The 20976-nt window shown below is 44.0% G+C and overlaps 1 protein-coding gene across 1 annotated transcript in view; it reads right to left on the reverse strand.

The window, feature by feature from the left end:
- abca3b (ATP-binding cassette, sub-family A (ABC1), member 3b) overlaps window positions 1–20249 on the reverse strand; it is a 28743-nt gene extending 8494 nt beyond the window's left edge. The window contains exons 1-19 of the mRNA XM_027009155.2: window positions 20029–20249; window positions 17863–17940; window positions 15289–15544; window positions 13027–13154; window positions 12259–12424; window positions 10764–11023; window positions 10555–10671; window positions 10122–10242; window positions 7135–7308; window positions 6829–7010; window positions 6183–6329; window positions 5892–6021; window positions 5561–5715; window positions 5249–5404; window positions 3974–4184; window positions 3712–3862; window positions 2419–2517; window positions 670–868; window positions 6–315 (exon numbers count right to left, since the gene is read on the reverse strand). Of these exons, the coding sequence (XP_026864956.2) occupies window positions 6–315; window positions 670–868; window positions 2419–2517; window positions 3712–3862; window positions 3974–4184; window positions 5249–5404; window positions 5561–5715; window positions 5892–6021; window positions 6183–6329; window positions 6829–7010; window positions 7135–7308; window positions 10122–10242; window positions 10555–10671; window positions 10764–11023; window positions 12259–12424; window positions 13027–13154; window positions 15289–15544; window positions 17863–17916 (3016 nt within the window). The 5' untranslated portion in view covers window positions 17917–17940; window positions 20029–20249. The remainder of the gene's footprint in view (window positions 1–5; window positions 316–669; window positions 869–2418; window positions 2518–3711; window positions 3863–3973; window positions 4185–5248; window positions 5405–5560; window positions 5716–5891; window positions 6022–6182; window positions 6330–6828; window positions 7011–7134; window positions 7309–10121; window positions 10243–10554; window positions 10672–10763; window positions 11024–12258; window positions 12425–13026; window positions 13155–15288; window positions 15545–17862; window positions 17941–20028) is intronic.
- Between the last annotated feature and the right edge of the window lie 727 nt (window positions 20250–20976).

The following is a 20976-nucleotide window of genomic DNA, read 5'->3' on the forward strand; positions in this document are numbered from 1 at the left end:
CTTACCAGTTAGATTGGTAGTGGGTGTGGCACTCTGAGCAGGAAGCTGCGCGGAGTAGACCTCGGCCAGTGCTGTAGCCAGGGTTCCCGCGTTGGCGTCCAGGGCCACAGGCACAGTCGTAGGGCCGTAGCGGCTCAGGGCCAGAGGGAGCTGGGGGCTGTTGTGTTGACCAGGCAAACTACGGGCCACCACCAGGGACACTATAGTGAAGATAAGAGGCACCAAGAACTGTGCCACCATCACCTTCCAGTTCCGCCAGCTGTACAGCGCCCTCTTCAGGAACATGGCGTAGAATTGCTGCATGTACAGTTTGGCCTAAAGGAAAAAGATAACGAAAGAAGTACACTAGGCTGGAAAATTAGTTTCGGAGCAAGAAAGTAAAGGCAGGTCCAGATAGGGAAAAGAAATGAAAGGCTTCGAAAGACTTCTTTATTGTACTATAAGTCATCTTAACTACTAGAGACAGTGTCTAAAGGGATATTAAATATACCACCAAGATGATGCTACAGCAATTTAGTGAGGAAACAACAACACGTGATGAGATACACCAAGGGATGCATTTTTTTTTAAGTGCAATAAATGCTTCTTCAAAAGTAATTCAAGCCAAGGGCCATTTTTGTTCCAAATTTCATTTGCATGCAGCTATTTGTACTGCATGTATATACTGACTCCTGTGTTGAGTTTGATGTTGGAGCAGTCCTCTGAGATTAGTGTCCCGCTGTCAGTGAAGTCCGTCACGTCAGTCAGGCCACTGATGCTGCTGGCATCATCCACTGTCCAGTCATGTGACCTGCGCTCATGCTGGTACTGCAGGGCTGGAAGCTGGATGGCCTGAATGTCCAGACTGGAGTCAACCAGCTTCCCTACCCTGACCAGGTACACACACACACACACACACACACACACACACACACACGCGCGCATTTAGTCAAACACGTACACACACCCAATACGCAAGACCCCGATCGATCACATTTCTTCTTGACCTACTTATCTTATAAAAAACAGTCACAGTCCTTGTTCTTAAGTACAGGAAACTCAGGAAAGACCTTGCTCATTGTGAAGCCCATTGTGTGGCCAATACAGGAGAGAAAAATCTCTGTGAACTCATTAGAATTGCCTTGATTCTTCTTATGTTATCTGATCTTAATCAAAGTCATAATATTAAAGAAAGAACAAAAACAACAAGAACAAAATTCTACACTAGCATATCATTGCTAAGAAATAGACAGATGTGAACTCAGATATCAAGCTGTAAAGTAAGAGTGTAATTCAAGTCAGGTATTTCAGTCAGATCAGGTATTTGAACCGCCCCGCCTTAAAAAACAAACAATCACAATTCTGGTTACCTGCTCTTCACAAGAAAATTCTGAGAACCTTCTGAGAACATTGTATAATTATCATATGGCCCCATCAAAAGAGGTTTCAGAGGATCTCAGAAGAAAAATTTACAAGAAAGGAAAGATTTCTGAGAGGATGTTACACAACTCTTTTCAAAGAATGCCTTGTGGACCTGTGAGCCAAAAATTTAACTGCTTTGTATATTTGTACAGAAATACATTTTGAACAAATCAAAACACTGCGTGCCCATAGAAACCTCATCTCCGCTGTGAAACATGGTGGAGGGAGTACAGTGCTCTGGCTTTAATAGCTGATTTACTGCCTAATGGATTGATGAATTTTATGCACTATTAGGAAATTCAACAATAGCATTGCAGGGTGCCTGTGTGTCACAACTCAGAGGTCATGCATTATGACAAAACACAGAGGTCAAACAGGAAATTTTGTATTTTCGATTACCTTAAACGCGAACTAAAAGTTTTGTATAAAGAAAAGTGCCAAAATACCTCCTTGAACATTATGAAATGTCTGTGTTTGTTTTATTTATTTTTATGAAGACTGCATTATAGAGTCATTCATGCAGAAATATAGATGCAGAGATATGCAACATAGTCACCACCAACTTAACCACAAAAAATAAGAGGCTTTTGAAGACTTTGCAATGGACCAAGAAACTTGGTAAGTGAACAGAAAAACTTGATTCGGTCATTTCGGCCCTTTGAGATCCAGGCTGACCTAGAATATGGACTTGAATATCAAAGAACCAAGTATAAAGCCCATTTTGTATCTACAGAAGTTTCAGAAGGATTCTGGGAAAAAGCTATTGATTGAATGAAGATGGTAGCAAGGGCACTTAATTCAGTGCTGTGCAATTCAACAACTGAGACTGACTATTACTGCTGGAACTAGAAAAAACTGATAATGGAACTAGGAAAAAAAAAGCCACACATGACCTATAAAAAAGGGGTCTTTGCCGGTAAATCTTACACAACAAAGTGGGAAACAAAATCTCTTCTCAGCGATTATTACATTCTTTATCTACATGTGAGTATGACATAGTTCGGCTCATCTAATTACCTAAGGAAAACCTCTTCCATGGTGGTAACCGAGGCTCCATAGCTTGCAATGCCCAACTCCTCTCTGTTCATCTCAAGCTCAGCAAACAGGAGCTCAAATCTGCAAGGACAGAGCAGAAGTGTAAGGGTATAGCAATCAAATGAATAAAATCACAATATATTCTAACATAACTATAGATCACAAAAACAATCAGAAAGAAAATCAAACAATATGAATTGCACTGGTCCCAGGAGCTGGTATCCCTCATTTTAGGTAATGTTGTGATAAGATTATTATGTAATGAAGTATCAGTGGGTAAGGCAAGATAATGTGAATGTGATATTTAAAACACCCAAATATCATATTGCGCTAGCTATATCTTCGAGGCAGTAGCTACAGCTCACTGGCTGGTGCAAGACATTGGAAAAGTTTGGAGAACAGACTTATTGATTGAGAGACAGTGAGAAGTGTGTCTCTAAGGAGTAGATGAGCATTTCCTCGAGATCAATGAGTTCCTTTAAATCAACTGGCCCTGAAACAGCTTTTAAAAAAATCTACTGTTAACCAGAATAATGTTTTGCTGCATTGTTTTGGCTAGGTCAGAGGTAAAAAATTTTAGAGGTTTTGCTGAGTAATACATGGGAATGTTGTGACTGCAAGCAGCTATGTTATTAGACTATGAATACCGTTTCCCAGACACAGAATAAGACAGTCTAGATTAAATCAAAATTAAAATCAGTGGTTGTTCAGCACTGTCCAGGAAACTGGCCCTAGATATTCTTAAGTGAGCTTTAGTAAAAAGCAATATACAGATTCTTGCTATTGCATTTAACACTAATAGCACTGCAAGTTCAATTATACTAAAAATTAAACTGAGCTGATGTGATGCTTTCTAAATGAGAGCGGTCTAAATTCCTACTAGAATGCCCTACATGGCTCAATACCAATGACAAACTGAATCAGCCTGTATACTTCCTGGTGTCTATGTGATCTACATTTACTTGTCAATATGTCGTATGCAACATTAACACAAATGTTATTCATATTAACCTCAAGAGAATTTGCTTTCAGTACCGAAGAAATTCTGCTTCTGCTCTGAAGAGGTGCATTCTTGGAGAGCAGGTCTACTTGCCCTGTGCTGCATCTTCTGGGTTCTGTAACCCACGTGCTGTGCGAGTGGTGTGTGTTAGAGTAGATGTTTGCATTTGTATTGCTTGAGAGAGTGCTGACTGTCTAACCACTGTCAGCGTCATGTCTACAGCAGGATGCCAGACGGGCTTGATTACTTCTCTTGCTCATGGAGCGTGGTCTTACCGGCTGGTGCTCTCCTTGGGTAGGATGTAGGAGAGTTCAGCCCCAGCGCTGCTCTCCAGGGTGGCTTTGGGGACGTACATGTGCACCAGGTGGGTGATCGCCGATACATTGCACAGTGCATCCTTCACTATCACCATGTGGTAGCCAGCACCTGAGAGACACGAGTAAATCAAATGGCAGGGGACATTTTTCAGCAAGGAAACGCCCCAGGCTTTTTAGGCACGGAGGGCCTTTCCCTGCAGGCGTGCGGACGCGGGCGTACCGTATTTGTTCTTGAGGAAGAGGGGCGAACCGCAGCACTGCAGCTCACCGCCCGCCATGATGGCGATGCGGTCGCCCAGCAGGTCGGCCTCGTCCATGAAGTGCGTGGTAAGCAGGATGGTGCGGCCACGCTTCTCACCCTGCAGCAGGTCCCAGGTGGCACGGCGGGCCGACGGGTCCATACCTGATGTGGGCTCATCCAGCATCACCACCTACCACAGCACAAAGGCCATCTTCGGTTTTGTTAAGGTTAAGGGCCAGCCCTGTTTTCATGGGCTATGATCAGGAATAACTGTAAATAATCTTAAATAACGTGCCAAATGCAATGCGGGATTTAGAGGTGTCGCAAAAGATTTGTTTTAAAAATCACAACAACTAAGAGAAATAACACATTCTGCTCAGACTAAGGAAGTTTGTTAGTTTCAAAATTAAGTTGGTTGGATGTGAGAAATTGGAACTTTGGCCGTAAGCCATCAGCCACGTCCACTACAGTTCATACAGACTAAAAATGAGCATGGTGCATGGTTCTAAACTGCCATGTATGTACATTTGCAATCTGTAATTTGCAAATTCACTCTTACACTGATTGCAGAATCAATGAAATCTCCCAAAGTACTTCATAGTAACCAATGTGTTGTTATATTCACAAATAACTGAAATACCTTTCAATAAAAAAAACAAATACTCAAACAATACTTATAAGATTGTGAGCTCCTTCCTCGCAATTAAAAATGAAAACTTCATGATAAAGCTCAAACATTGTATATTCATACGATACAAAATTGAAATGGGCCTATGAATCATCAGTAAGAGCAATCACTTCACTTAAGAAAAATGTTAATAAAGATGATTAATTTATGTCCTGCTGCCTTTCCTTGGGTACATAGACCTGCCCCCTCCAAAACACTTATTAATTAAATCCAAAGCGTGTCATACATAGATGTTTACTTCATTATGTATTTCACAGTCTGGCAAACAACATTGCATTTTCAGTGATGTGTAACCACATTCATTATGGGGGGACAGGACATTGATATCCTGACCAACCCAAATCAATTATGTGAGTGCACTACGCAGAGGGGAGATTACGTTCGTACCAAACAGATCGATAGGAATTTGAACTACAAAAACATCTGGTCACCCAGAAGCAATCCCATGTTCCTAAAGCTGGTTCAAACTTTAGCGAGATGGCGAGTTAAACAGTCCACTGTTCTCACTGAACAAAGGCAGAAAAGAGGCACATGACCGTTCCTCGTGTCGATGAGGGGCGGCTGACCTTAGAGTCTCCGATGAGGGCGATCCCGATCGAAAGCTTCCGCTTCATGCCACCGGAAAGGGTCTTGGACCGCGCATTCGTCTTGTCCTCAAGGTTTAGAATTCGGATGATCCGATCCACCTCATCCGGAATCTTCTCACGGGGGTAGCCCTTCAGCTGCAAGAACGAGGGTGGGGAGGGGGAGTAGGCAGGCATCAGAAGGAGCAGAGAAAAGACAGTAAAAGAGGACGCTAAAGGGTTATAAACATTAGATGGGATTAGATGGGTTGTGCAATCGGGGGTCTCTATGCAGAGGCCTGTAGGGGGCGCTACCTGGGTGTAGAAGAGCAGGTGCTCTCGGACAGTGAGGTTGTCGAAGAGCACGTCGTGCTGGGGGCACAGGCCCAGGCTGCGACGGATCAGGGCCATGTCCTGGCAGATGTCGTAGCCGTTGATGTAGGCCCGCCCACCGCTGGGAGGAAACAAGCCTGGTAGAAAAGGGGCGGGAGAAAGATGTGGGTCGCGCAGGGACAGCCATCGGTCACGCCAGACAACAGTGAGCTTTGCTCCACTAGTGACGGCCTGACACACAGCTGCGTTTGTGAGGTTTGGAGAAGGAGCTCTCCAACAGTGCTCACTAAGGCTAATTTGTGCAGCACCGTACCAGTCAGCATAGACAGCGTAGTGGTTTTCCCAGCTCCATTGTGTCCCAGCAGCACAGTGATCTGGCCCTCAAACATGTTCACAGTGAGATCCTTCACTGCCTCTTTCGTCTTGTTGCCCACTCTGAAAACCTGTGGGGTGGGGTAGTTTAATTACTTTTGCCACCGTTGGTCTGGTTCCACAAACCTCTAGAGGCTGGCCTAATGTAAGGAATCTATTGCCATCACCAGCTTCCCTCTGAGCAGAAATATTCAAAAGTAGGTTATGACACCCACTTCGTGTTCCATGGTACCTTGGACAAGTGCTTGATTTTGACCCCAGAGACCAGTCCAGATGGCTCCTCTTCGATGAACTCGCCCTTCAGCGCCTTCTCTGCATCCTCCTCTTCCTCCTTCTCCTTCAGCAGGGCGACCCGCGGGCTGCTGCACCAGTATGAGGGCTGTGTGAGACACAGGCAAGCGTCACACCTTTCAGAACATACTTGACATGCATCAGTGCCTGACCCAGACAAACATCTGCCTCTGAACGCAATGTATGCTGTTCTTAGGCTGATGTAAAGGATGACATACTGCTACTCAATGGGCCTCAGCAAGTGTATGAGCAGCAATAACTTTAAGGTAATTAACACAGACCTTAAATCATTCCATTAACACCAACCAGTAACAAAACAAGGTTCCCTGTTCAGCGTTTCATTTGAAAGTCAAAATCAGTGTTTCATTTGAATGTTAAAATGTCTCTTAAATTTGCATGTCATTGCTAGTCGGGGTTCTGGAGTCATAGCGGCACTGTGCTGCACTGCAGGGGGTATTCTGGAATTACAACTAGCAGACTGTTAGCTAACAAAGGGCTGTTCTTGGATCAGAGATTTGCTGGAGTTAACTAATTACTTTTTCAGACCAATCACATGACTGTATACGTGCAACGTGCACACGACCTACCAGCACAAAAAAGTACCATGGCCGGGGCACGCCGTACTCGCCGGGGAAGACGGCCTCCACGTACCAGGTCACCAGGCTGTACAGCAAGGCATCTAACAGCAGTAGCGCCAGAACCTGAGCCAGCGAGAAGTCGTCGTCCACGGTAACCGCCTCAAAAAGGTTGCTCCATTGTATCCCTACCCCTGACAAGAAATCATGGCACGGGAGGATGGCGGGCCGCTTTTAAGGTCATCTCTCAAAAACAAAATCCAAAGACTACACAAAAGGATGACTTTGTAGGGGTGTAAAGGTCAATAAACAGCCAACCTTTGCCCTCAAACATGCCGATGAGCTGCGCTCCCATAGCCATGGCCACGTTGGAGATGAGGCAGGCAGACACTTTCTGGGAGTGGGACAGGAGGTCATAGCGTGGCCAGAGGAAGAGGTACGGCAGGTAGCTGAAGAAGTAAATGAAGCCGCCTGCTGCTGCTGCGACGTTAGCTGTGTGTGTGTGTGTGTGTGTGAGAGAGAGAGAGAGAGAGAGAGAGGAGAGAGAGAGAGAGAGAGAGAGAGGAGAGAGAGAGAGAGAGAGAGAGGACAGAGAGAGAGAGAGAGAGAACCAAGGTCCAAGGTAAGGAAAACTCCACTGAGCCTTGGAACTTTGCAAAAATATTTTTAACATGTTCAGTGACAAGTAAAAGGTCAACGTGAGAAGCCCTCTACCTATCGATTCAGTGCATTTCATTATATGAAAGTGTTTGAAAGGAAGGGATACACACCTACACACAGACCCCACAAACAGACACACTAAATGAAAGGTGACTAAAGGGTAGCCATGACGCACAGCAGGTGCACGAGGTGTAAACAAGTCACTAGTGCCTCTTACCTGTCCACCCCTACACCCTGCAGCAGCTGTGTGTACCCAACCCAAACCCCCAACTCATCATGGAGGCAGGCAAAAGTACACCCAGACGCAGAGGAATAATAATAAGAGGAAAACCTGGAAAAAGAGGAGCAAGGCTTTGTGCTCAGCAAAGGAAGGAACACGGACACGTTGGGTTATTTTTTTTTAATTCCACACACAAAAGGAAAAGGACAAAAACGATTCTGCGAAGCTTCTAGCAATCTGCTGCTCAATCTTGAAAGAGAGAGCACAGAGACAGCAGGTGCTCACCGATTCATGTGTGCTTCCAGCTCCCGTTCTTCCTCACCAGTGGACAAGGAGGCGAGAGCAGAGCACAAAGGTGTTTCATTTAGCCCCAAGACTCGCTTTCTGGCCAAGTAGCCTGTCGAGTTTGAAGTTGCTTTGTTCTGTTTCACTAAAACAGCCAGCAAGAGACAAATCTGGGCCAGCACTTAAAAGCAGCTAGGACAACCTTAAAACACATCCCCTCACCCAGGTCTCGTTTTGTTCTGTAATTTGTCACACTGACATCCTATCAGTGAGAATGACTGAGCAGCTGCTCATGCAAATCTCCCACAATAACTAGCCCTCTCAGGCTGCTATTAGCCATGACATTATTTTCTGGGTGCAGTATTCCTTTAAAAGCAAAGCAAAAAAAACAAAACCTTTACATTTTCAAGAGTCACTAAAACAACCTTTGGCCCCGAGTGTGGGCTACACCTGCCTCAGTGCTCCAGACTTCTGATTAGTGCTCCTAGACCTGATGACAGTGCAAGCAGACCCCTCTTACTCCTGACCACCTGTGCTCAGGCAGAGCTTTCATCATCAAGTATTCACCTCAACAGGTCCTCGTTCGCCTAGCCGTCAGTGGGAAGGGGAGAGAGAGGGGGGGGGAGAGAGAGAGGGGGAGAGAGAGGGGGAGAGAGAGAGGGGGAGAGGGAGAGAGAGAGAGAGAGGGAGAGAGAGGGGGAGAGGGAGAGAGAGAGGGGAGAGAGAGAGGGGGAGAGAGAGAGAGAGGGGGAGAGGGGGAGAGAGAGAGAGAGAGAGGGGGGAGAGGGGGAGAGAGAGAGGGGGAGAGAGAGAGAGAGAGAGGGAGAGAGAGAAAGGGAGAGAGGGGGGGAGAGAGGGAGAGGGAGAGAGAGAGGGAGAGAATGACCAGGCAGGAGCCGGCCTCTTCTCCCTCTTATTCTCTCCCATAAGGAGCAAGGATCAAGTTCTGCATATCAGGAACCTGATGCGTCCTTATCGCCCCTTTCTAAAAGCAGGTGTGCCGGCCCCTTAAAACAACATCTGAGAAGGTTACTGAACTACAAGTGCCTATCATGGCTGGGACAAAACTGACCTTAAAGGCCATTTTAGCCTTTTAAAAGCTGAACCTGTTCAACAGAATGTGGATAACACTTTTCTTCCGAGTGATGAACCAACCTCACAGGCCAGTAATGGTGATTTTAATCTAGCTTTCTTTGTCTCAGTGATTGGAGAGGAGTGAAGGATAATTGCAGAGTGTGAAACAGGGTTCAGTGAAGAAAGCATGTTTTGGTGGCAAGAAAAGCACCAATGGCAAGTCACAAATTACTTTCCTTTTGTTATTTCCATAGTAACCAAGTGTGTGCTTGAATGCGTTTCCCTGCCACAGCCATCGTTCTCACTAATGAGGGATGCACTATTAGCTGCTTGAGATGTGCGCATGGTTCTAAGCACAAGGACACTCGCCACACTAAATGGATTGTGTTCGCCCGGCCGGCGTGGGTGGGTGGGTATGGGTGTGAGACGTGTGTGCACAGCCAATAAGAGAATACGCTTTCCCAGCATTCTGAAATTTCCATTAGAACTGACATCCAATTTTCCACAGTTATGAATGAACTAATGTCTAGCACTGCTCCGGCAACACCGGCCCTTACTAACAATAAAGATGAAAACACCTCTTCCTTGTCAGATGTAAAATAAGCCACACCAGGGTGCAGACGAAGGCAAATCGATTGTGTCTCCTCGCAACCAGTGTCTTAGAACACTCATGGTCCCCACTGCACTAAAGCCTGCGTTTTCTCACCCATTTGATCAAACGTGTCCAAGTCTCCTATAATCTCTGTATCCTGTTGTCTTCTTCATTGCTTAATCGCACATCCTTGTTCCAGGTGAATCTGTTGTAATCGCATAGCTTTTAGGTTCTTGCCATTTCATTAATGATAAAGCCTAAGCATAACCAAGGTCAGGTGATGGACTGGACCTGAGGAGAAAGTGAAGCACGGCCACAGAGAAGCAACAAGGCTTGTCTGAAGTATTTGGCTAATGTAAACTGGGTCCTGGTGCGCTCTTGTGCAGCTCAAGGGTTAAGATTAGCGGAGACAGCCGACTACCCAACCCAAACCATAGTGCAACTTGCTGAGTTAGAGGGTGCTGGGGCAGTTACCGCGGGAGAAGAAGGAGCTGATCATGAAGCTGAAGCTGATGGTTGCCATGGCAAAGACCAGCAGGAAGATGAACACCAGCGTGGGGTCACTGTAGGTCAGGACAGCGCCATTGGGACTCACCTTTAAGATACAAAGCATTTGTTACACAATTATATCAAGCATAGATATCAAACTGCAGTTATAAAGGGACATAATGCTTTACTTGTTTTATTTCAACTTTATTAGTGTGTATGATTCCAATCATGTAGATAATTGTAAAAAAAAAAAAAAAAAAAGGAATTTTGTTAGAGCAAGGTCTAAACTGTGCCCTTTTCTGGAACCTCCAGGAGTTGTGATTTAGTCTTCAGTGCAAGGAAAGCATCTCAACAGTTCTCCTGACACCGAGTACCTTATTGATGCCACTGGGAGCAAATGAAACTTGGGGCTACTCACCCTGACACAGAAGAGCAAGGTGACGAAGAAGATGGAGATGGAGAGGAAGAGAAAGAACATGAGGAACCAGGCACTCCAGTGCAGCCAGTTACTGAGACCCATCATTCTCATGTATTCCTGGAAGAAAAACCAACAGTTTAGAAACTCCACCTCCCTTTAAAGTACACAGTACAACGCATGTCACTGGCACACACACCACACGCACACACCTTCAGTTTCTTCTCTTTCTCCTGCACCACGGCGCGAACGATGTTGAGGGAGGTGTAGGTGAAGCTGAGCACGAGCAGCAGAGGAAGCTGGTTCTGGATGGCCAAGATGAAGACGTCGTAGATGAAGGCGGGGTAGGGGAAGCGCGACAGCACCACTCGCGTCTGTGTGAGGAGGGCGGTAGCCGCCGTCCTGTTGTAGGCCTTCATGATGGCCCGGTCCACAGCGTGCTGCACCATCAGGAAGCCCTCTCGGAAATAACCTTTCCACAGAGGCAGGAAGGGGCGGCGCTTTAGCATAAAAAACTCGCTCGTCATAAACTGGACCCTCATCACAGCATTAGGTTCTCAACTTGAAGAAAGGACTCGGGGTGAGACTAGATTCAGCTTGAAGCAAAGTCCTGTGGCATCAACAAAACTTTCAAAACTACAGAAAATTAATGAGACTATGAACGCTCTGTATTATAGTATAATCTGGCAATGAAGGAGCCTGCAGTTTTCAGATATAATGGAAAATAGCCCGACATCAAGTTGTTCATTTATCAATACGAGAAACATATACCGTAGCTGGTTAACTTCATGTACTTACTAATGTTATACTAATGTTGTTGCTGCTAATGACAATTATCTTTCAGCAAATGATCTGCAGCAAATGATCAAAGCTTTTAATGTTTTTATCGTGATTTCCCTGTACAGAAAAGGCTATGGAAATAAAGGCCATCGTCATAAATAAACATCATTTAAGAAATAATGAAAGAAAAATAGACTACGATGCGTTTGCATTACCTCTGCTCACTTTCAGTTTACATGTGTAGCCAAACTAAACTGATACCACCACAGGAGTTGCAGTCAGGGGGTATCATCAAGGGGTATCATCAGGGGGTATCCCACACACATTCCATTTTCCATTTATTCATAACATTCTATAAAAGTGCAGATGTTTAGATACTGTTTTTTGCCTAAAGCAGTGAGGTAACAACTGTTCTTCATAAGGCCCTGTTATCCAAGAGGGCAAAACTACTATCATGTATACACACTTCCTATGTCCTATATGAGTTAATACTTAACATTCATTTCTGTACCTGTTTCTTTTATCATTTATATGAAACATACTGAAATTTAGCTTCTAGCAACATTCATCTGACCTTTTCATGACTTCATGGCTCCCTTCTAAATTCATTTATGGGCTAGGTCGATTAATCAAAAAACTGCCTGCAATATGAAAGGTCATACATCATAAAAAGTTATGGCTTACATCACATATTCATGCAAAGCATGTGTGGTCATGGGAACCACTGAAGAAGGGTGGACATTCTTTGGGAAGCAGTACCAATCATCTCGCCATGTGCGATATGTATATATCAGCCTGTTTCTTGTTTGTTCAGGCTAATTGTAAAGGGCTGGGAGGTCTTTACCCAGGAACACAAACACTTCATACATGTAGAGGAAAAAAGGAAAAGAGGACTACACTTCCCACAGTGCACTAGTGCCAACAGACCTGGGGTGCCTCCATGGGGATCGTGCTGCTCTCGAGGTCCGGGCAGCTGGAAGAGCGGGAGCAAGCTGGCCGTGTGCCAGTCCAGGTCGTTATTGGGGTTGAGCTCTGACTTCTCCTTGGGGGGAGCATTTCGGGGACTATATGTGAAACGCAGGTGATAGTGCACCTGCAGGGAGAAGCAAAGGAGAGACAAAGAGGCAATGAGTCTGTGAACAGGGAAAACAGGTTTACTGGGAGACAGGGGCTGATAGAAAGCAATACATTAGTAGCATAGCAGGACAGCTAATCAAGAAAAACTCAATCTCCATCACTGGCTACAAAAGCGGATAGATAAGTAAATAAATGATTTCACACTTCAACATGCTTTAGCCACCTTTCACCCTTTAGTCACCCACACACTTCTCCACCAAGTAAACGCATTTTAAATTAAAAACACAGATGTGTGGTATGCGTGCTTGTTGTTTAAGTAGGGACCTCCTGCCTCAGTACATGTCTATATTTCATACCAGGCTTCATACCATACTTAGTCTGAACAGTGAGGTCATGAAGAAGATACACAGGTAGAACCTGTACAGACCCAGTCAGGAGAATAATGCATGCAAAAGAATGTCAACAGTACTGCACTCCTAAAACAATTCACACACACACACACACACACACACACACACACACACACACACACACACACACACACACGTCCTACAGGTATAATGAAACTTTCCCAGGAGAAGGAGTTAATGTTTTGGTGGCGTGACCGCGAGGTCTCACCTGCAGGGGCAGAGGCTCGTCGTCGTGGCTGAAGGAGTGCTCAAAGACCACCGCCGCCAGGATCTTGCCCGATTCGGGGTCTGTCTTCACAAATTCCTCAAAGTACTCCTCGGTCTCGAATCCACGCACTGGTGATGAACGACAGGAACATGGGAATTAAATGAAGAATACGACTTAGTGGAGACAGCCTGAAAAGAAGTGGTAAAGCTGCAAAAATCTGAATCATTAGAAAGGCAGTTCAGAGTTTATTTGGCTATCACATGTGTTCTGTGGACTACAGCACATTTGCGGAACTTCATCCCCAAGCACCAATTCACGTTTCTTTCTTGTGCCCAGTCTTGCATGGTCTTAATATTTAAACAAAAATTGAGGAACACGCTAACATTACTTTACATCCTTAATGTTAACATGCTGCCTTGATTTTTAGAGGAATGCGATGCTGAGACTGAATGTCTAATTCACTATAAGTCACTGTGTGCCAAAACAAAAGCTGTCCTTAGTGTGAAGTACTTCTCACAACATTAAAATATGCAATACAAAATCACAATAACATCCTAAATACACAACCAACATAAATGCATCCTTTGCACATATGATAAGCATCATCCTGGATTCCACTGCACAGGCTCAGTTCAGGCTCAGACTCAGAAGGTCACACGATGTAGGAAGGATACTGCAAATCATCTTGCTAATATACACTATCAGAAAACTACCATTTTATTCATTAGATTCCTTTCAGTATTTACTAGGCCCTCTAATTACTGGAAGCTCTCTGTTAACCGTATCACGGCTGTTAGCAATTCTTCAGCTATACGGAGATTTTAAAGGAAAGCAAATATCAGACAAGGCAGCAATGGGTATTTAGCCAGGTCATGACTCTGGCGAGCGCACACAAACGCACACACACACGGAAAGGTTTAGTCTGCTGAAATCACATAAATGTTGTCTGCTTGGGCTGCAGCCCCGAGACGAAAAGACAGAGATAAAAACAGAGTGGAAAAACAGGTCACACTGCCTGATCATCTTCCTGGAGCAAGTGCTAGGAGCACCTGAGACATGACCCTCTTCAGGTGCCTGGTAGAACCAGGGTAAACATGTTACACTGGCAGCAGCTGTAGGCTGCGTTTATTTGGGATTTACACACCGACATGCTCGGTAGCTAGTCCACATGCTCGCTGACTGAATATGGCTGAACTGGGCTCATGCACATGCTGAAAAATACCCCAGATACACCTCAGGAAGTATGAGCTCCCAGTTCCACACACATGCTGTAACCGCACACAAATGACAAAGAAATGCCATGTTATCTGTGGATTTGCAAGGTTTCTGTTTACTTAAGCGGTAGTCTGCACCAGGGGGAACCTGCCTGACTGTCTTGTGACCGGCAGTGTTCTGTCTGAACAGACTGGGACGCAACATCGTGGAATGTGCGACTCGTCCTTCCTCTTTTAACGCAAGACTAATGTGAGTAAACACGGCTTAGCTGAGCAGTAACTGTGAGCAAAAGCCACCACGCGCAGGCTGTACACTTTAATAGGCCCTCCATGATCGACAGTCCCTCCACGACTCTCTCCACACGTCACAGCTGTTAGTGCCGCAGCAGACTTTGGGCCACTGCCGGGGGTTTCTCTGCATTGTCCGTGCAGTGCAGGGGGCCACGCCTAACAGGAACCGCACACAGAAATCCACACTGCGTGACTCACCACACATCCAGGCTCCATTATCTTCTGCCTCTTACAGGAGTTCAAACAATTATTAACCTAAAGAATTACAGAAGACATTTTACTGTGTCGGGTTCTGGGCAGGATTCTGAACACAACCGAGTCTCTAGGCAGACAGGAGTATAGCAGGGACATCAATTCCAGTCAAGGGGTGCCACATCACCATGCAGTCATTATGCATGATGTCATGGATGTCAACCATCAAGCTATCAAGTTGTGCTAAAGCAAACAGAACTCTACTTCCCAGTTCAATGTGTTCAAAAGATCAGCACAGTACATTATTCACTGACACATCACTGGTTTTAGAGGGCAAAACAATTTCAGTAATGCAAATTTCAGTGGCAAAAGGTTACATTGTCAAAATTCCCTCTTTCCAAAGAAGATCAAGCAAGTGAACAAAAACTAGTTTTATTCTCCTCTTCCTGAAAAACCTTACACACAGAACAACCCTACGCCAACCCGGCCTAGACATTTCAGGGACAGAACCGAACCGGTTTCACAGCATCCTGCCCCGAAGGCTCTTCTTCTGTGGTGGCCTTACCCGCGGCGATGAAGCCCTTGTCCAGGGTGAGCTGCACGTCCTCGGCCACCTGCCGGACGACGCTGGAGTTGGCCGGCACGTAGGCTAGCTGTAGACCCATGGGGAGATGGAAGGGGGGACCGTCCAGCGAGAAGCTCTCATAGTGCGTGACATTGGGGTAGTTGGTGAAGGACACTTTCTGCCTCAACACGATGAGGATGGCAGAGAAAAGGAGGGGGAGGGCAATCTCCACCAGCGTGACCAGGATCTGACGCTTCTGCGGGCGGTGGGAAATTAAAAAAAAAATGAGAATGTGCAGGACGGTGAGGTGGAGATGTTGCACTGGTGTGATTCAGAAGCAGGAGGAAAAAAGTCATTATTGAAGCTCCACGCAAGTTTCATCTCTAGTGTCTCGCTCTTTTCTGTCAGCTACGGGCTGTTTGGGAAAATTAAACCAGATCCTATTTGCTGGTAAAGAAGGTGGTAAAGACATCGGTGTTTGATTCTGAACAGAAGTGCAATCTTAAAAATTAAATAAGCAGCTCTACATCCAGTAACAGTGTAACCCATTGATGCCCTAAATCTTATTACTCACCGAAATGCACAAATAGTGGCAGTAATTAAAGAAATCTTTATGTAAGCTTGCTGTGAACCATGCAAATGCTGTTCTACACATATAATATAAAGGCAAAGGAACGATTCCGCCTTTGGCTAGACCAGTCAAAACTGTTTGAAAATGTAACTGCATTATGGGTTTCCTAGGAGTTGCCATGAGGACATTCAAAGTACCTATGCGAAGAACTACGCACAGGTTCTACACGGGATTCTAGGAGTGACCGTAGGGGTGCACAGATCCTACACAAGATCCTGGGGGTGCAGTGACATGGCCAGTCATGATAAGTGGCAAAGCCAGCTGGGAATGGTTCTGATCTGAAACACATTATGCTACACTTTTTAAAGATGCTTAAGACTCAGCAGCTGTGCTATGAAAACAAATATTATGTCCTACATCATTATTGTGGCGTTCATCTAGTTTAAGCAAGGGGTTACTTAGGTTACACAGAACATACCAAAATTCATCACCATTAGCATCATTTCACTTGGCTGTTCTTCCCAAGGAACAGGCTATACTGTGGAATCCATCCACAGAAATAAATTTGTACTGGAATACTTGTCCTTTTTACGTGCCCTTATTAATTCTAAATGCTGACATTTAAACCTATGAATCATTTTTGCCCAATCTGACAGAAGGCACATCACACTCACATTACTGACCACGATGCCATTAAACTCCTGGGTTTCCTGACTTGCCTCCACTGGGCCAGGTTTCTTAGCAACCACAGCTGCAGCAGCAGGAGATGTGAGGACAAACAACTCACCCCTTTCTGATGGAACTGGAATAGCAAGTCCTCTCACACTACTACGTTATTGTATAAGATCAGGCAACAGAGCTTAAGTAGGTGGACCAAACAGGAACCATGCATTCACAGGGGGAGCTCAGGAAGGATTCTATGACTCACTCATATATTGATTGTGCCTTTAAAATGAATGGGGGCAAGTCACAATAAGAGCATAGCGCTACTGCTATATACATATATATGTGTGTGTGTGTGTGTGTGTGTGTGTGTGTTATCTTTAAACCTGTTATTAAACCCTTACCTTGGCGTTCTGTTCTTTTCTGTTTATGACATACAAGATCAGGACACAGACAATCAATGCTTTGCTGGAAAAAGCCCTTAAAGACATATACTGCTATGTCATGCCATTACAGTATAAGTATAATATGTACACATTTCAGCCTGTGCTGGTCACAAGCCTTTGAAAGGTCTGTACTTCAGAGAGCAATTGACAAAGCAAAAGAGACCACTGCGATATTTTTCAGAGGTGTTAGAGGGCTGAGGTTTTAAAACCTGCTATTTGACTACAAAAATCCTCTTTGCTCCCTACCAGCTGAGCAGTGCATTAACTGCCCTTCTAAAACACCTTCAATAGATTTAACAGATTTGCATCGAACAAGCAATGAGCTCTTTCAGCATCATCTCACTGCCTGTGTTTGGATTCAGTATGCCCATAACAGGCATTGTATGCATTTGTGTTCCAAAAGGGTCGCTGCTCAGTATGAAAATGTTTATGTTCTTCATCTATATTTTAATGCCTATTCTATTTGAATAGAATCTCAGGACAAAGGTATTGTTCAAATGTGGTCTGACAACCCCGGCAACATTAGCAGTGTCTATATACACACACATGTATTTAGTTTTTATGATCTGTGTAAACTTAAGATGGAACACTTATTTGTGAGAACATCACTAGGACCAGATGCTCACAGGGCCAAAGCAGCCATAAAAGAGAATAATTAAATTTAAATAAATAAAAAGCTGAAAGCATCTCTTAGATGAGTATCAGCCACTTAGAAGCAGTCCATCAAAGAGAGTCCACCTATACACATGGCCAGCATGCAGCTAGAAACATGAAAAACTGGTGCAACCTGAACAGGAATTCATTCACAAAGACATGTGTGTAGCTTTAATACTCTGTTGTTCACCATCATAGACAGACATTATACACATTATACACAAGTGAGGGGGCACCCACTTGCTGAACGTAGTTCTTCCAGAGAAGTAATCCAAACTGTCGCAACACAGCCATTTTAGATGACTACAACTTCACAACCTAAAAACAGAAGGAGAAATACAGTCAGCAGTGTCACTGAGGTTTGTCTTCCAGGCTAGCCCACAATGCACTTCCTTTTCAGTATCTGGGAAACTACATATAAAGTCACCGGGCCTCAGGAGGAGTACTGCGAAAGACGACACGCACTAAGGTGCTGTTGAGGATCTTCTCTGAGCATGCACTGTGTGAGAACATATTCATTTTCCAAACATTAATATTCAAACAACCATATCCATTATTTAGATCTGGAAAAAAGCAAACTGGTCTATTCAGTCTGATGGTGAACTGTAAGAGATGTCAGCTAGTGTTAATAATACCCATACAAATAAATGTGTTATTAATGAAAAAACTTCCACAACACCTTAAATTTCAAGACAATTGTTTCTTTAGCATTTTTTGAGGCCTGATATCACCTCACAAAAGAAAATTGCAGAGAGAGTGAGACAAAGACACTGAAAGGCTAAATAACACGACTATATAGTAGTCGATATAGAGTAAACTGAGAATAGCACCAACAAAACCAATTTGAAGCTATACATTTTAAGTGTACATTTCAGTGTGTACTTTCAGATGAAAACATTGGTAAATAAATTAATAACTAAAAGTTCAATTATTGAGTGTATTAAAGAGCAATAATCATTTAAGCAAAATAAAGCAGTCAAAGTTGTTCTTGCAAAAATAACAGTTTATGCATGAATAAAATGAGGGGAAATTTAAAAAGTACAGAAAGCAGGCAGCCCTACATGATTTCCTGTCCCATGCTTAAACGCTGAAGCAGCAAGAGCGGTTTGAAGAACTGGATGTACATTATGGACATTATGGGGAAACTAAGGCAGCAATGATGTAGTGAAAAACATAAAATTGACTGGAACATGCAGAACCAGATATTTAGAAGCACATTCATTTGTGTGGTTTATTACTGTGGTTTATTACTGTACGTGAATTAAGTGACATTTCTACAGTATGGACGTCACTAAAATTTTGATCATGTTAATGGCCCTGAACAGGGTAGAGGATGGCTGTGCATGGCAATGAATGGCTAGACAGCATTGTATACCCAGAAAATAAACTTAGAAGATAGGTGTGCATAATATAGTTGCCAGAGAGTTATGTAAAAGGTAGGCGTGTCTAATAAAATGGCTGGTTAGCGCACAGGCGCACACACACAGACACACACACACACACAGAGGCTTCCAGATCCATGACAAATGGATCTCTTAATCAATCAGTCTACAAACTAACAAATTCCCATGCTTCCAATCTCCTGCAAAGCATGTATAAATCCCATATGTATGTATGTATATATGTGTGTGTGTATATGTATGTATGTATGTGTAAATATGTATGTGTGTATGTATATGTGTGTATGTGTGAGTGATATAGATAGGACAGAAAAAAGAAACAAAAGCAGACTGGTGAAAGTCCCAAGTTCTTTTGTCATGCACGTAGTGTTTTTGCAGCATCCTAAAGTTAGCGAGGTTGCTTAGGCTGAAGGTCATTCATGGATCAAAATTGATTCATGCAACTACAAATCAATTTAGGCCTATATTTTACAAATTTTAGGTGCTAATCGAGGCTCAAACAGCTTTTTTGCCAGAGTCTCCGTAACTACCTACATAAAATAACAATCTTTATCTGCAAGTGGACACATCTGGGAATACCGATGTGTATTTTGTGTCACCAGAGAACAGAAAAACTAGCTGCTATAGGCCTCTGTATCTGTGTTTCTGTGTCGTGCGCACAATCAAGATAGCCACGTTTTAAAACTGCTTAAAATAATAGCTGATTCGTTTCCGTGAGACGTAAAATATTCCTCACATTCCCACGATCGACATTTCCGTATTTCAGCGCTAAATTGGCACCCTTGCCAGAGACCGCGAGCGCCAGTATTCCAAGGGCCTCGAATGGACGTACAATCCGTCTATCAGTGCTCTTATTACAAAGATACAGAATTGTGAAGTAAAAAAAACAAAAAAAACAAAACACACTATCTGCATGAAATCCATGCTTAAAATCTCTTCTTGTCAAATACCTAGCGCAAGAAATCGCCCGCAGTACGGAACAAAGACGCCACCACCAAGGTATTACCTTACAACAGAGGTCTGGTGAATGAACTTCATGAGCTGTCCTTTCAATCGGCTTCGTAAAAAACCTTCCGTTTAAGACAGCGACATTAAAACGTGAGCTTCCTCGACAGACTCATGCGGCGCGCCATTCGCGTAACTAGGTGCTCAGAAGAAAGTTAACCGTGAATTATATCGGAATAGCATCTACGAGCTGAGGACATCGTGCCGAGCCGCAGCCGTGAAGTCCAGGCATTATTGCAAACACAATCGTCAACAAATGTGGTCACGTGACAGTAAAAGGCTGGCCGTCGCGGTCACATGACAAATGGACTAAAACGTTACCGATAACCGAAATCGATTTATCCCACAACGCAGACAACAACCCTCGACGAGCATGAGCGATTACAATTTTTTTTGCACATGAAGGATTGTATCGTCTTACGCTAAAAATGATAGATCGAAGAGTAAAAGCAAGCCAGAGACCTGCAGTGAGTCAGTGGTGGTGTAAAAGGTTAGAAGAGACCTTAAAAAATGTAGAAGCTCGTAGGTGATGGTGTCATGTCAAGGGTGCTTAATACAGCAATTAAAAAAGGACATGGAACTGGGTAAAGCCAAAACCAAATGAGTGTTACAGCATTCTTGAACCCAGTACAGGTCAAAATCCATGTCTATACAGTTACCTGCCATAAACCACAGAAATCAAATTGTATGCATGAAATAAAACATCCCAAAAGACACCTGCACATGAAGCATAGCTACCTACTGCAGTATTTTATTTTTAACTCCGTACAAAACAACTTTTGTTTCAAGTAGTGGCTTTTCACAGCTTCATACATTTACATATGTACATAAACAGGTACAAAGAGAGTCACAGTCCTTGATGAAGTTACAGTACTGACCAGACCCATCCAAGAATAAATTAATGCTGTCGACTTCCGTTTCTCCAAAGCAGGTTTTTTTTTTTTTAAAC

This window comes from Electrophorus electricus, chromosome 1 (genome assembly GCF_013358815.1).
Source record: "Electrophorus electricus isolate fEleEle1 chromosome 1, fEleEle1.pri, whole genome shotgun sequence".
Lineage (NCBI taxonomy): Eukaryota > Metazoa > Chordata > Actinopteri > Gymnotiformes > Gymnotidae > Electrophorus > Electrophorus electricus.